This window comes from Mobula birostris, chromosome 9 (assembly GCF_030028105.1).
Source record: "Mobula birostris isolate sMobBir1 chromosome 9, sMobBir1.hap1, whole genome shotgun sequence".
NCBI classification, from domain to species: domain Eukaryota; kingdom Metazoa; phylum Chordata; class Chondrichthyes; order Myliobatiformes; family Myliobatidae; genus Mobula; species Mobula birostris.
Window position 1 is genome coordinate 47,095,556 of NC_092378.1, and position 16,427 is coordinate 47,111,982.

A 16,427-nucleotide genomic window follows, 5' to 3' on the forward strand; every position below is an offset into this window, starting at 1 on the left:
AGGCTGCCCCAAGCACATCCTTGGACTGTGTTGTTGTTGACACAAATGGTGCATTTCACTGTATGTTTAGATGTACGTGTGACAAATCCTTCTTCTCTTTAATGCTCCATCTCAGGCACCATCCCTCATTGGTGAATCTCCTCTGCACATGCTCCAGAGCAACTGTGTCCTCTCATTCCTATAAACCCTTGAGAGTATCATCTCAGTCTCCATAATCTTTCATCACATGACAGATCTTCCAACTGCCAAGAATCAACCTGGAGACGAGAGGAATCTTGGTACCAGGGATCTGATGGAGAATGTTGATATTAGATTAAAGGGTGATCTGTCTTAATCTAATCGTGTGTCCTCGCTATCAAGATTAAGAATGGGAAGTAGGGAAAGGTTCTGTTGGACAAGTAGCAGATATAGAAGGAAATATGCTGGAGGAAAAGCTGGTTTCTGAAAATAAGGAAAGGGAACAAGAGAAAATTATTTTACAATGTTATAGTGATTTAGAATTACAAGGAGCCCAAATGTTCTAATTGACTTGTTCTGAACACTGCTCTTAGATACATTTTGGATAACCCTGCAGTCACAAAGGCAAAGAAGGTTTTGGACCTGGGAAGCGGCTGTGGTGCCTCTGCCATTGCAGCTGTTATGAGCGGAGCGACTGATGTTCTTGCCAATGACATTGACCCACGTAAGCATAAGTGAACCGAAAATCAGATCTGTAACCGTGTCTGTAGTTATAAAGGAAACAGAGGTACGATGACCAAGAGTCCTGAATCCGGGATCTGAAACTAGATCACTCGAAAATGTTTAGGTCATGTTGGGGACATATTTCTGTGTTTAAAAGGGCATGCAAGAGAGAATGAGTTGGAGGCTTTGGGGATTCGGAAGGGAATGGAACCATTGAAATTGCTTTGAATGGAACAATCGGCTCAACACAAAAGATTCTGCAGGTGCTGGGAATCTAGGCAGTGGTCCTCAACCTCCGGACCGCAGACCGATACCGGGCCGCGAAGCATGCAGGGGTGCAGTGGTAGCCAGAGCGCACCCAACACATCTTTAAGAAAAAAGCCGAACACTTATTAGAAAAACAAGACTTTTACCAGTATTTACAGATGTGACAGTATATTAATAGGACGGTTAAAAATGTAACCAAGGCAAGTACATGTCTGATAGAGCTATTTAGAAAAGCATATAATTCAGGCAACTGTTGTAGAATAATTTCAAGCGTGTATAAGGGTTTGTCAAATCTTAAAACACATTCGACTTCATACATTAAAACAAAATGGGAGAACGAAGGAGGGATAATAATATCTGAGGAAGACTGGACAATAATATGGAGGTATCAATGGAAGTGTACCAGTTCACAGGAGTTCGGGTGGAAAAACTTGATAAGATATTTTATTACACTCTCTCAGAAATCCCATTATGATAGTAACCCCCTGTTTGCTGGAGAAATTGTGGAAATCAAAATGCAAACCATTATCATATTTTCTGGGAATGCCCCGTTATCAAAAACTATTGGAATGGGATACATAATGCCCTATAACAACAGTCCTCAACCACCGGGCCACAAAGCATGTGCTACCGGGCCGTGATGAAACAATATGATTTGGCGATATGAGTCAGTTGCACCTTTCCTCATTCCCTGTCACGTCCACTGTTGAGCTTGAATGCATGTGAGGTCATTACCCGTGTGTCATCCATGTCAGCGCAGGAAGGAGATCAACTCCTCGAGCTTGCAAATGATGGTGGGCTGAAAAATATGTTTGACATAACATCTCTGCCGGCATTCTGGAACAAAGTCAAGGCTAAATATCCTGAGATAACCATGAAAGCACTGAAAACGTTGCTTCCATTTCCAACATATCTCTGCAATGAATGCAACAAAAACTAAATTGCGGAATAGACTGGACATACGGAATCTCCTTCGAGTATCGCTGTCTCCCATCACCCCTCGACAGGACCATGTTGTTGCAGGAAAACAAGCCCAGGGCTCCCACTGATTCAGTGATATTGGTTTGTTGCAATTATTTTATATGTTCATACGCGGAAAATATGTGCTGTGTGTTTAATATCCAAACATTACTTAAAATGTTATGATGCTATTGACTTATAAGTGACCTATATAATCATATAACAATTACAGCACGGAAACAGGCCATCTCGGCCCTTCTAGTCCGTGCCGAATGCTTCTCTCACCTAGTCCCTCCGACCTGCACTCAGCCCATAACCCTCCATTCCTGTCCTGTCCATATAGCTATCCAGATTTTTCTTTAAATGATAATATCGAACCTGCCTCTACCACTTCTACTGGAAGTTCATTCAACACTTACTTCAAGCTCCCCTTTCCTCCCCTGATAATTGACTTATCACTATATTCATGCGAGGAAAATATGCGCTGTGTGTTTAATATTAAATTTGTTAGATAAACCCTTTTAGAAACGAAATTGAGTGTACTAGCCACTTACCACCTATATTCCGGTCGTGATTAACAATCCCCCCGACCCCTGAACAGAATCGCCAAAAACGATTAGTAGAGAAAAATCGGCACGTACACGCATGCACACTGGTGCCCGCTCAAGGCTTCATGGTAATTGTCTCTCTGGGGGTAAACACGACGTATTTGACTGCTCCTCTTGTCGGTTGGCAACCCTACTCCACCCCTGCCCCCCCGGTCGGCAGGACTGCAAGAATATTGTCAATATTAAACCTGTCCGCAGTGCAAAAAAAGGTTGGGGACTTTAAATGTGAAATACCCTTAGAGAGTAAGACCATATATTTTGGGTATATACCTCAAGAATGGTTGAAAAGAGATAAATATTTAATGAATGTACTGCTGGTGGCTGGTAAAAAGACCCTTACCAGGAAATGGTTATCACAGGAGAGCCCAACTTTAAATGTATGGATTGAAATTACAATGGACATTTACAGAATGGAGAAGATAACAGCATCTGTTAATCATAAGTTGGAACAATTTTATTCATATTGGAAAAAATGGTTTAATTACACAACACTTCATAGGCCTGATTTTATTCGCACAAGTCAATGAATATGTTGTAAAAAAAAGATCACTTCCTACTCTGTACAAAGTTTTCTTCTTTCGATTGTTCTTTCTTTCCTCTCCTTTCTATCTTTTAGAAATGTTTGTTTAATGATGAAATTCAATAAAAAATAAATTACAAAAAATAAGAAAAAAGTCGAAATAAACAAGCTAATTAATTAGGTGCCGCCTGGCACGTAAATGTCGGCCCAGATCAGAGGCGATTGCCGATTTCACTTGCTCTACGCGATGTTCACTCCTCTTTCCAGGGCGCTGGAGCCTTTAGCTGTTCCATTGTTTGGTCAATTTAAATGCCAGCCCAGACAGGCTGAAAAGACAGGGCTGTCAGGATCGAGGTGACATGTTGAACCTACACAAACTTCTAATAAGGTATAGGCGCAGCCGTGCTTTCTTTGTAATGACAGTTATGTGCTGGTCCCAGGACAGATCCTCTGACAATTTTCAGAGAGAGAAACATCGATCCTTAATGCCGAAGAGTTTAAAGTTATTGACCCTCTCCACCTCAGTTCCTTTAATGAAGACTGGCTTCTGGGCAGCACCTAATTAATTAGCTTGTTTATTTCGGCTTTTTTCTCAAAGATGTGCTGGGTGCGCTCCAGCTACCGCTGCACCCCTGCATGCTTCACAACCCGGTATCAGTCCGCGGCCCGGAGGTTGGGGACCACTGGTCTAGGGTAACACACACATGAAAACATCCAAGGTGGATGAATGCTTTTTATATTAAGTAGTTACATTAAATAAGTAATGCAATAAAAACAGAAATAAAAATGTAGTGAGGTAGCGTTCATGGGTTCTATGTCCATTCAAAAATTGGATGGCAGAGGGGAAGAAGCTGTTTCTGAATCGTTGAGTGTGTGCCTTCACACTTTTGTACCTCTTTCCTGATGATAGTGATGAGAACAAGGCATGATGTGGGTGATGGGGGTCCTTAATGATGTCCTGGATACTATGGAGGCTAGTGCCCATGATGGAGCTGATTAAGTGTACAATACTCTGCAGCTTACTTCAATCCTGTGCAGTAGCCCCAACCCCCAATACCAGATGGTGATGCAGCCAGTTAGTATGCACTCTCTGGTATATCTATAGAAATTTGCAAGTGGTTTTGGTGACATACCATATCTCATCAAACTCCTAATGAAGTGTAGCTGCTGTCATGCCTTCTTTGTAGCTGCATCAATACTTTGGTTCCAGGTTAGATCCTCAGAGATATTTGAAATTACTCACACTTTTCACTTTTGATCCCTCTATAAGGTCTGGTGTGTGTTCCCTCTTCTCACCCTTCCCCCATCCTCACTTTATTTGCCCTTGAAATACAGTATTTTTACACAAGTGAGATCTCATTAAAAATCCTTGTAAATCTCGGTTTGGCTAGTGGCTTAATCTCGTTTGGGTGGGTGCTACGTGATGTGTCCCCTGTTACAAATCAGTACCACGAGATAGCGAACAGTACACAATATTCGATTAACCGATTGAGCTTTATAATTCTTAATTTGACCATATGGTTACTAAAGAAACAAAAAAAAAGAAAAGGGCCCATTCTCATGAAACAGTGGAATGTGTAAATGTTGGAGCTCACTGATAAGGCCGTTTGTCCACCATTGACCTCCTCTGATCATCGCTGACCTTCGGACCCTCGCTCCAAGTCCACTCCGTCCGGCAGTCTACCAACTCTCTCCGTTCACTTCTTCTCTCCTCATCTCTCCCCAGCTAAAGACCGCAAAATCCCTCTCCCAGACACACAAGGAAGAACAACATCCTGCTCATTGGCTAACATGGCCTGTTATCTCTAGTCATAACTCAGGTCAGGTCACTCTATGTCCATCCATGACCTCCTCGACTGTCAAGATGAAGTCACACTCAGGTTGGAGGAACAACACCTTATATTTTGTGTGGGTGACCTCCAACCTGATGGCATGAACATTGACTTCTCCAACTTCCATTAATGCCCCTCCTCCCCTTCTTACCCCATCCCTTATTTATTTATTTATTAATTTTCGACTTTCTTTCTCTCTCTCTCCTCCCTCTGTCCCTCTCACTATATCTTCCTCTGGGCTCCCCTCCCCCTTTCTTTCTCCCTAGGCTTCCCATCCCATGATCCTCCCCCTTCTCCAGCCTGGTATCCCTTTTGCCAATCAACTTTCCAGCTCCTAGCTCCATCCTTCCCCCTCCTGTCCTATCATTTCGGATCTCCCCCTCCCACTTTCAAATCCCTCACTATCTCTTCTTTCAGTTAGTCCTGATGAAGGGTCTCGGCCCGAAACATCGACTGTCCCTCTTCCTATAGATGCTGCCTGGCCTGCTGCGTTCCACCAGCATTTTGTGTATGTTGCTTATGTTCAGTCTTGTTAGGGAGAGCTCAGAAAGAACAGCTTTTGTTGTATTTGCATCAAAGCTCTTCCTGCACCCAGTCAGTATGTTTTGACACAGACCTGAAGGAATAATTATCGAGTTGGATCCTATCCATATTCATGCAGTGCTCTACTCCTAATGACCAGGAATTCTGGATATTTTATTTTATTTCATTCCCGATGTTCACAAATTGAATGTCTATCTGCGATCAACTGACAAAGGAAACAATGGAAATAATTTGCAAAGGCACTTGATCCATATGGTTCATTGCCTGCACAGATGGGTGATGAATTCAGTCACCATGGAAGACTTCCAAAATTATAGTACAAAACAAACCCAAAGACTGCATTTACTCACTCAGCATTTTGAAAGAAAGCAAATGTGGACTAGATACAGTGGATAGTCAGAAGAAATAAAATGATTTGATCTTAATAGGAAAAACTGTTGAAAGCACAGTAGGAGCCAGTGTTTTATAATGCATAAGGCAAACAACTGTAAGAATACCAGGCTATTTGAGAAGTGTGGGATGTTGAAACACAAGAACTGGCAATCACATGCTTTGCAGAGCTTAAGAACAATTTTCAAATAATTTAAGTTTTAACCCAGAAAGCAAATGTCTATGTGGTTCCACTTACTGAATAACTGTGGGGCTTCTGCAATTGTTTGTTCTGTGCATTTCTAATGTAACTAGATCAAAGATGCAGGAAAAACAGGTTTAATATTATCTACTTTCTTTCAGTGCCCTTAGATTTGTCTAACAATAGTCAATAATTCCATTGTTTATTCAGTGCTCAAAAAATAAAAAGTAGTTTGGAAGGATGATGGGTATCTAGTTTTTGGCACTGGTTGGAGAAGAGGTTTTTTCCACTCTGTATAGAAAATGTGAATTTGAATGTACTCTTGGGAATGTGGTTTGATCGTAGATGTACTGTTATACTAGGTACTGAAATTAGTTGAGTGTTGATTTGATTTAATGAAGGCCTACTCTTGTTACGTGTTGCTGAACAAATGCACAAAAGATCCAATGGATATGGCTGCACCCATCTTTCTATTTTGCTGGTGGTCCTTACAGTAAGTTTTAGGATTTATAGGGTTGCCAGCCTGATTCCTAGTTACCAGGTCAATAATGGTTAGGTGTTGTCAGGCCCCACTCACATTGCTATCTCCATAGGGAATGGCCATTTTGGATAGACAATGGAGTTGCAACAACCCTTTGGTATGCATACCCTGGTGATAGTATCACCATGTTCAATGCTGACAGCAGTTATGATCTGGAATTCAACACATAAGGCTGGTGGATACAGAGAGGGTAAGAGTTCTCAAGTTGCATCAGGTTAGAGGGAATTATACTGCACTACTGTATTTAAAAGGGAGAGTGAAAACAGAAGACCATAAATTGATCAGCATAACATTGAGTGGGAAAAATACTAGAACCTACTGTAAAGAATGAGATAACAGAACAGTTGGAAACTATGAGCTGGATTAGACAGAGTTGGCCATGGATTTCTGGAAAGAAAATAGTGCTTGACAGACCTAATTGAGTTTTTTTTAACGATGCAACCAGTAGAATTTATAAGGGGAAACCAGCCGTTGTAGTGTATGGGCAATCCCAATTTTACAGCCATTCAGGTAATGGAAATTCACCCTTACCGAATTCATAATTCTTTATCCAGAACATTGTGATATGGAATAATACTCACTCTCATGAAATTTGTGTGGAAAAAGTAAATAAATCAGCGCAGAATTTATTTGTCTATAAAAAGGCTTCAATCCCACCCTGGAAGTTTTCATGTTTTATTGTGTTACAACATTGAATCACAGTGGATTTAATTTGGCTTTTTTGACGATGATCAACAGAAAAAGACTCTTTTGTGTCAAAGTGAAAACATCTCTACAAAGTGATCTAAATTAATTACGAATAGAAAACACAATATAATTGATTACATAAGTATTCACCCCCTTCAAGTCAGTATTTAGTAGATGCAACTTTGGCAGCAATTACAGCCTTGAGTCTGTATGGATAGGTCTCTATCAGCTTTGCAGATCTGGACACTGCAATTTCTCCCCATTCTTCTTTACATAACTGCTCAAGCTCTGCCAGATTGCAGGGGGATCGTGAGTGAACAGCCCTTTTCAAGTCCAGCCACAAATTCTCAATTGGATTGAGGTCTGGACTCTGACTTGGCTGCTCCAGGACATTAACTTTGTTGTTAAGCCATTCCCATATAATTTTGGCTCTACGCTTGGGGGTCATTGTCTTGTTGGAAAACAAAACTTCTCCCAAGTCACAGCTCTCTTGCAGACTGCATTAGGATTTCCCTGTATTTTGCCCCATTCATTTTACCTTCTACATTCACAAGCCTTCCAGGGCCTGCAGCAGTGAAGCACCCCCACAGCATGATGCAGCCACCACCAGGCTTCATGGTAGGAATGGTGTGTTTTGGATAATGTGCGGTAGCGTTTACAGACATCCCACCTCTCCCGGAAGTTCCAGGAGTCTTCCGCATATCGATAGTGGCTCCCTGACGCCTGGAAATTATATACAATATCCCGGAAATAGATTTTTTTGAGAGGGAGAGCGATTATCCTGATCGGTCTCTCTTCGTGCTAAGAGCGGCCCCCAACCACTGGGCCGCGAGGAAACAATATGATTTGGCGATATGAAACGATATGAGTCAGCTACACCTTTCCTCATTCCCTGTCACGCACTGTTGAATTTTAACGCATGCGAGGTCGTCAGTGACCCAAGACATGCAAAGGAATGGGTCTGTGACCCATTTGTGAATGTCCCCGGTGAATCATCCATGTCAGCACGGGAAAAAGATCAACTCCTCGAGCTTGCAAATGACGGTGGGCTGAAAAGTATGTTTGACATAACATCTCTGCTGGCATTCTGGATCAAAGTCAGGGCTGAATATCCTGAGAAAGCCACGAAAGCACTGAAAACGTTGCTTCCATTTCCAACATATTTCTGCGAAGCGGAGTTTTCTGCAATGAATGCAATGAAAACTAAATTGCGGAATAGACTGGACATAAGGAACCCCCTTCGATATCGCTGTCTCCCATCACCCCTCGAAAGGACCGTGTTGTTGCAGGAAAACAAGCCCAGGGCTCCCAGTGATTCAGCGATATTGGTGTGTTGCAATGATTTTGTATGTTCATAGGAGGAAAATATGCACTGTGTTTAATATCCAAACGTTACTTAAAATGTTATGATGCTATTGACTTATAATACAGTGGTCCCAAACCTCCGGGCCGCCAAGAATACAGTGGTGGCTGGAACGCACCCAGCACATCTTTAAGAAAAAGGCCGAAATAAACAAGCTAATTAATTAGGTGCCGATTGCGTCATCTCTGATCCGGGCCGACATTTACGTGCCGGGCGGCACCTAATCAATTAGCTTGTTTATTTCGACTTTTTTTTTAAAGATGTGCTGGGTGTGTTCTGGCTACTGCTGTACCGCTGCATTCTTAGTGGCCCGGAGGTTTGGGACCACTGTTATAATTGACTTATCACTACATTCGTGCGAGAAAAATATGTGCTGTGTGTTTAATATTATATTCGTTAGAAAAACCCCTTTAGAAACGAAATTGAGTGTATTAGCCACTTACAAGTGACTTGTAATTGACTTATCACCTATATTCCTATATTCCGGTCGCGTTTAACACCCCCCCCCCCACCGTGGGGCAGCCAGTCCGCAAGAATATTGTAAATATTAAACCAGTCCGTGGTGCAAAAAAGGTTGGGGACCCCAGATTTAAACTAGCTGGCTGGCTGCCAAGGAACTACACCATTGAAGTCCTACGTGATGAGGCCAAACTCCCTGTAAACTTGCTTAAAGTTGTAATAGAATAAACATGATAATATAATATAAGTACATATTTTAATGTCACATTTGCTGCATATACCCAACTTGGTTTACAGATTAGACAAAATCACTAAACAAGGTATTACATACACCCTTGGAGGTCAACGGGGGAGGGGGGAGGGGAGATATGTGTTTGCTGGGGGGTGGGGGTGCTACCTCCTTGAATTGAGTTTTTACAGGGTGGGATGTCTGTGTTTAGTCTGATGGCCAAAATGCTCAATTTTGGTAACTTCGGGGAACCTTCTTCCATCTGACTTCAGAGTCTCCCACATGCCTTCTGGCAAGCTCTAGCCGAGATTTCTTGTGAGTTTTTTGCAACAATGGCTTTCTCTTTGTCACTCTCCTATAAAGTGTTTGATGGCTCTGGGCCTGTATTCACCAGAATTCAGAAGAATGAGGGGTGACGTCTTTGAAACCTATGCCTTGATAGATTGGATGTGGAGAGGATGTTTCCTATGGTGGGGAAGTCTAAGACCAGAGGACACGGCCTGAGAATAGAGGGGCATCCTTTTAGTGCAGAGATGAGGTAGAATTTCTTTAGCCAGAGTGGTGAATCTGTGGAATTCTTTGCCATAGGCAACCGTGGGGGCCAAGTCTCTATGTATATTTAAGGCAGAGGTTGATAGATTCTTGATTGGTCATGGCATGAGGGGATATGGGGAAAAGGCAGGAAATTGGGGCTGAGAGATAAATTGAATCAGCCATGATGAAATGGCGGAACAGACTCAATGGCCCAAATCTTTTCCTGTATGTTATGGCCTTATGGTCTAAAGCTGTGACTGGTGAAGCACCCAGGCAATAGTTGTTATATACACAGCCTCTCCCATCTCAGCCACTGAAGTTTGTAACTCCTCCAGAGTTGTCATAGGTCTCTTGGTGACCTCCCTCACGAGGCCCTTTCTTGCACGGTCACTCAGTTTTTGAGGACAGCCTTGCTCTAGGCAGATTTACAGCTGTGCCATATTCTTTCCATTACATGATAATTGACTTAACTGTACTCCAAAAGATATTCCGAGATTTCTTGTATCCATCTCCTGACTTTGCATTTCAATAATCTTTTTGCAGAGTTGCTTGCGGTGTTCTTTTGTCTTTGGTGTAGTTTTTGCCAGGATACTGACTCACTAGCAGTTGGACCTTCCAGGTACAGGTGTATTTTTCAGGTGTATCATTGACCTTCATTTAGCTAATTATGTGACTTCTAAAACGAATTGGCTGCACCAGTGTAAAATTTTGTGTGTTATTTTAAAGGGTGGGGTGAATACTTATGCAATCAATTATTTTATGTTTTATATTTGTAATTAATTTAGATCACTTTGTAATGATCTGTTTTCACTGTGACACGAAAGAGTCCTTTACTATTGATCAGTGTCAAAAAAATCCAAATTTCCGGGGGCGGGGGGCAGTGTGAATACTTTTTATAGGCGGTGTGTGCAATTCTCAGTTTTTTTTCTATTATTATGTATTGCATAATACTGTTGTTGCAAAGTTAACAAATTTCACGACATATGCTGGTGATATTAGGCCTGATTATGATGTTTTTCCATCTTGTGCTTCAAAAGGAAATCTAAATTTACCTGCACAGGAAATGATATAAAAACATCTTGCATTCAGAAAGTGAAGTTCACACAAAATGGGGCCAGAACACTCCCTACCAGACATCCATAGGATGTCAAACTTAAATACTGAAACTAGGGTCAAATAATTATTTCATTTAGTCTTAGATAAAGGAAGGATAGTCTCAGATACTACACTTTGTAGAGATCTATTTTCACTTTGATATGAATGAGTCTTTTTCTGTTGATCAGTATCAAAAAATAGCAAACTAAATCCACTGTGATTCAATGGTGTAAAACAATAAAACATGAAGAGGGATAGATAAGAGTTGACGTGGATAGGCTTTTTCCATTGAGAGTGGGGGAGATTCAAACAAGAGGACATGAGTTGAGAGTTAGGGGGCAAAAGTTTAGGGGTAATACGAGGGGGAACTTCTTTACTCAGAGAGTGTTGGCTGTGTGGAAGGAGTTTACAGTAGAAATGGTAGAGGCAAGTTCGATATTGTCATTTAAAGAAAAATTGGATAGATATATGGACAGGAAAGGAATGGAGGGTTATGGGCTGAGTGCAGGTCGGTGGGACTAGGTGAGAGTAAGCGTTCAGCATGGACTAGAAGGGCCGAGATGGCCTGTTTCCGTGCTGTAATTGTTATATGGTTATATGAAAATTTCCAAGGGGGATGAATGCTTTCTGTAGGCACTGTATCTTGATGGAAGCTCTGTTGACATTATTGAACTTAATATTGTTTGCAGGTTACACACATCAAAGTTGCTGGTGAACGCAGCAGGCCAGGCAGCATCTCTAGGAAGAGGTACAGTCGACATTTCAGTCCGAGAAGGGTCTCGGCCTGAAACGTCGACTGTACCGCTTCCTAGAGATGCTGCCTGGCCTGCTGTGTTCACCAGCAACTTTGATGTGTGTTGCTTGAATTTCCAGCATCTGCAGAATTCCTGTTGTTAATGTTTGCAGGTTTTTTGGTTCTCAGGCATGGTCCCTGAAAACCAGTAGATGTTAGGAAGATTGTGGTCATTTCCTCCCGTTCTTCATAGGCAGCCTCTCAGGATCAAGGATGGCTTGTTTGCACTGTAGTTTTCTGGGTTCTCAGAAGATGAGATCAGTATGTGAACTGAGAAATTTTCACTGATGGAATAAGATTACTTGACTTGGGTACATGTGAGGGGATGGTAGTTCTGAAGTTATTCTCTCCTTCCACTGCTTACACAGATCTTCAATTTGCTTCCAGAATATGGGTTCAATTTCTTCATCCCACTCTGAATGTATCTTCTCCATTTCGAGCAGTCACAAGCCATAGATTCCCAAGACTCAGTGGGGGATGTTGAGGATTTGAGCACTTTCTTGAATGTTTTCCATTGTCCGCCTAGTTATCTCTTACAAAGGGAGAGCTTGAATAGAATCTGTTTCATTAACCTAGTGTCCAATATGCCAATAATGTGGACTGCCGAGCTTAGCTAACTGAGCATGCTAGGTTACTTCACATCTGGACTAGGTGATTTTCTGCTTTCCCTCTGTATCAAATTTAAAGCCCATTCAGAATTTCAAAAACGCCTTCATTTACTGAGACTCTACATTATCATCTTCCTTAGTAAAGTATTAATTTCGTACCTCAGCCATGCCCTGTGTATAACAGCAATAGCTCAGGGTGAAAATAAATAAAAATGACGTTCAGTTCTAGAGCATAAGTATTGAAGAGATATACAGTATATTAAACAGCCTCTGTATGAATTATGGAATTATGAAATTATGAGATAAATGGACATCCAAACAGTAATTAAACCTAACAAGCAAAAAAGTAGGAATACTTCTCCCATAATTACAGCAGAACAACTTCACCTCAGTGATGAATACTACATCACTTCAGAAGTACAGCAAAGGGAACAGTTATTTGATGACCAAGCAATTTTGAAAGGCAATTAAATAGCTAATGAAACCGATAAGCAAGCTTAGTGGGAAAAAAAAGAGGGACAACAGATAATCCATTCTGAAGCAACATCCAAGTTTGTTAGCTACAATCGATGAAGGAAGATAGGAGAGTAAATGGCCTTATAGTAATCTTGGTTGCCATTTTTATAAAGTTAGCAAAAAATGAAAACTAGATATGACCTCTCCTGAAGAATGAAATCAAAGAACACTGGAAATAGAAGCCTGAATCCCATTTAGCTGCACCATTTAATAAGAAAGCAGCCAGTCATCTTTTTTTTAAATCAGTAGCACTTACTGTATTAACCCCATATTTAAAGATTCCCTTACTGCCCAATAATCTGACTTGAATATACTCACTGATTGAGCTTCCACAACACTCTTGACTGGAAAATTCCAGAGATTCACGAGCCAAAGAAACTTTGTTACGTCTCAGTCCTGAATGGGCAATGTCTTATCTTGGAATTGTGACCCCTGGTTTCAGACATACTGCTGAGGGGTAACATCATCCTTGAAAATTCTGTGAGAATTTAGCATTAGGGTTAGGTATGAGAATTTTTGAATGTTTCCATTAGATAACTTCAGTCTTTCCATACGAAGAATCAATCTGACAAACCTTTTTTTTAAGAATTGCTTTTGTGAGTATATCATTTCTTAAGTAGGGAGACAAGACCCTCTTAAGGTAGAATATTCCAGGCATGGTCATGTCACGACCTTAGTAAAATGTTTTCTTATACTCAACTCCCCTTGCAATAAGTGTTTATTTTGTTTACTTTCCCAATTGCTTGCCACACCTAATTTCTTTGATTTCCATACAAGGAAACCCCAAATTCTCTGAACACCACTGCCCCACTGTTGATATACTGTCCACAAACATCCTATTGTCTCTTTCACCACCTCTGTTGGTTTTGATGGATGTTGCTATCTCCTCCTTTCTTTCCTCCCCCCAGCCCAGAGATTTCTCTATGGTGACAAGCTCAGGGGTGTTTTATGCCTAATGTGTTTGTGCAGACCAACAAAGACACAGCAAGTGAAGTAAAGACAGCAGCTTCCTTCTCATTCAACAGCCAGCAAAGGGACTGTAGAGAATGAATGGTCTGTCAAACATGTGAAGCAGTGGTTTCTGCCAGTCCCCAACAATAGCCTACACTCAATCTCCCAGCCAGAGTGCAAACCTAAGCCCCACTTCTAAGTGATTGAACATCTCACTTCAGGCAGCCTCTCCATGGTGAGCCATGGACAATACATTGTTGGATTGACCCCAGGTACCCAGCACAGCAGTAAGCAGTTTTGGGGAAGGCAAGGGAATTCAGTCAGGATTTTGGTAATGCAGCAGGGTACCCAAGTGGATGTCCTTTTCAAATAACTCCAGGACCAAGAGTACTATAAAGAAGCAATGCTCTGTAGCAGGGTGCCATTGTAGTCTGTGAACAGCTAGGATTACCAGTCACAACCTCTTCATTTAAAATGTTGCATTTTCTTTTATTCTCTGTACTGTTTCTATTAATCCACAACAATTTATTAGATTCACACGATGTCCTCCAATTTTGTTTAATAACATCCCCTTATCCATTTTACTAGTCACAACTTCATTAACAGATTTGTCAAACATGATTTCAATTTAATTAATTCACATTGAGTCTGTCCCATTCTATTCCAGTGCACTTTTAGATCCTTAATAATAGATTCTAGTGTTTCCACTGCTACTGAAGTTAAATTAACAGATGTCATTTATTGTTTTCTCTCCTTATTTAAATAGAGATGAAATGTTTTCTAAACCCCATAGTTTTTCTTGAAAAAGATAACCAGTGCATCCATTATCTTTTTAATTCCTTTTAAAATGTTGGTATGCAGGTCATCAAGACTTAGGGAATTACTGGCATTAGTGCCCTTAATTTTTCCAATACTATTTTTATTTATATAAATTTCCTTTAATTTTTCAATCAATCTCCACTATTGCCATTTCATTGTTTGTGGCTTCTTTTGTGAAGACAGACACAAAAATACATTTCGCTGCTGTCTCTTTATTCCCCTAGTTATTCCCGTGAATTTTTAAAAAACCTGCGGATGTGGAAAATTGAAATAAAAAATAAAAGTGTTGGAAACACCAGCAGGACAGGTATTATCTGTGGAAAGCAGTTAACATCTCATGCCAAAGATGATTATCAGATCTGGGGATGAAATAAACTTTAGAGTAAGAGATGTTGGAAATGGGTGAATAGAGCAAATAGAATGTGACTGATAGGGTGAGACCAAATAGGTTAATGTGGGTATAATGTTGCATTGTGCCTCTAAGATGTAATAAATAGCAAGTATGTGGGATGTGCCTAGCAGGCCAGTCTATAAGAAAACAATAATAAATAAATTGGTGCAATGGTGATGGGTAGAAATGATTATTACTGATACAGACAGAAAGATATAGCTTACTCAAGTTGGAGAATTTGATATTTAATCTGGAAGGCTGCAGCATGGCAGATTGAAGATGAGTGTTGGAAGCTCATGGTTTTTGGGTGATTGTCTGAAACTAAATATTTCACTTTCCATGAATGTTGCCTGACCTATTGAGTTCTTCCAACATTTTGTATGTGTTAGCTCTTTAAACATTATTCATTGTTTATATGCGATCACACTTTTTAATACAGTTTTTTAATCCACTGTAGACACTTCTTGCAACAGCAGTTATTGCTGGATTATTTTTGGAGAAGGATAGCATGGAATACTGAACAAAAAATTACAAACCATAGAAAATATCCAGACTCTGGTCTCACCCTACTTCATCTAACGTTATCAGCACTGTCCTTTTCTCTCATTGGCGCTTGTCTAGCCTCCCTTAGATATTTGAAAATGAAGTTATATGACTGATCAACATGTATATTGGAATATACTCAAGGCTGATGGACTTGCTCCTTTGCTCATCTTCCCTGCCTAAACTTAAATGGTGGTAGGTGCCTTTCTCTCTAATAGTATGCTTTTTTCCCAATTCCAGGAGGGAATAAGAGATTCCAGAAGGAAAACCCGTAACGCTGGCAGCAGCTCATAGGAAGGTACAGATTTTAAAGACAGCATGAATAGCAATTCTCTGAAATAAATAGGAAACATCAAACGTGACAGCAACAAGTTAAAATTTTTATGAAGACTATAAAGCCACTTCTCTTGCTCTATATAAGCAGAGGGGTGAAGGAAGTACATTAACTACATTGATAACCACAGTAAGAGATACCAGTTTGATGACACGCTTGCATGGATAACATGCTTTACAAATGGCTCCCATGCTATGGGAATTAATGAGGTTCAATGATTATAATAAATTTGTGTTACAAACCAAAAGGGAAGTCAAAGCTTAATAGGAATTTTCTGCATTAGACTCAGAGCAAATTCAAATTTCTAATATCCAGCTTTTGGCTTTTAACTTGTTTTAAGAGCTTGGCTCTTAGTTTCTGATTTTGCATCATTGGTACTTGGCTCAAAGTCATATGGCAGAATAACAGGACCTTTGGCCCATTGAATCCATACCACCATGAAGTACCCATTTATAGTAATTCCATTTTATATTCCCCATGTTCCAATCTGTTCCTCCCAGATTCCATTACTCATCTATACAGTAAGGTTAACAGTGGCCAAGCAACCTATCAACCTGGAAAGCAGAACACACAGAAGAAACC

The 16,427-nt window shown here is 40.7% G+C and overlaps 1 protein-coding gene across 1 annotated transcript in view; it reads left to right on the forward strand.

The window, feature by feature from the left end:
* Positions 1-16,427, forward strand: part of etfbkmt (electron transfer flavoprotein subunit beta lysine methyltransferase) — a 35,315-nt gene that overhangs the window by 13,201 nt on the left and 5,687 nt on the right. Inside the window, exon 2 of the mRNA XM_072267997.1 lies at positions 552-682. Coding sequence (XP_072124098.1) covers positions 552-682 — 131 coding nt within the window. The remainder of the gene's footprint in view (positions 1-551; positions 683-16,427) is intronic.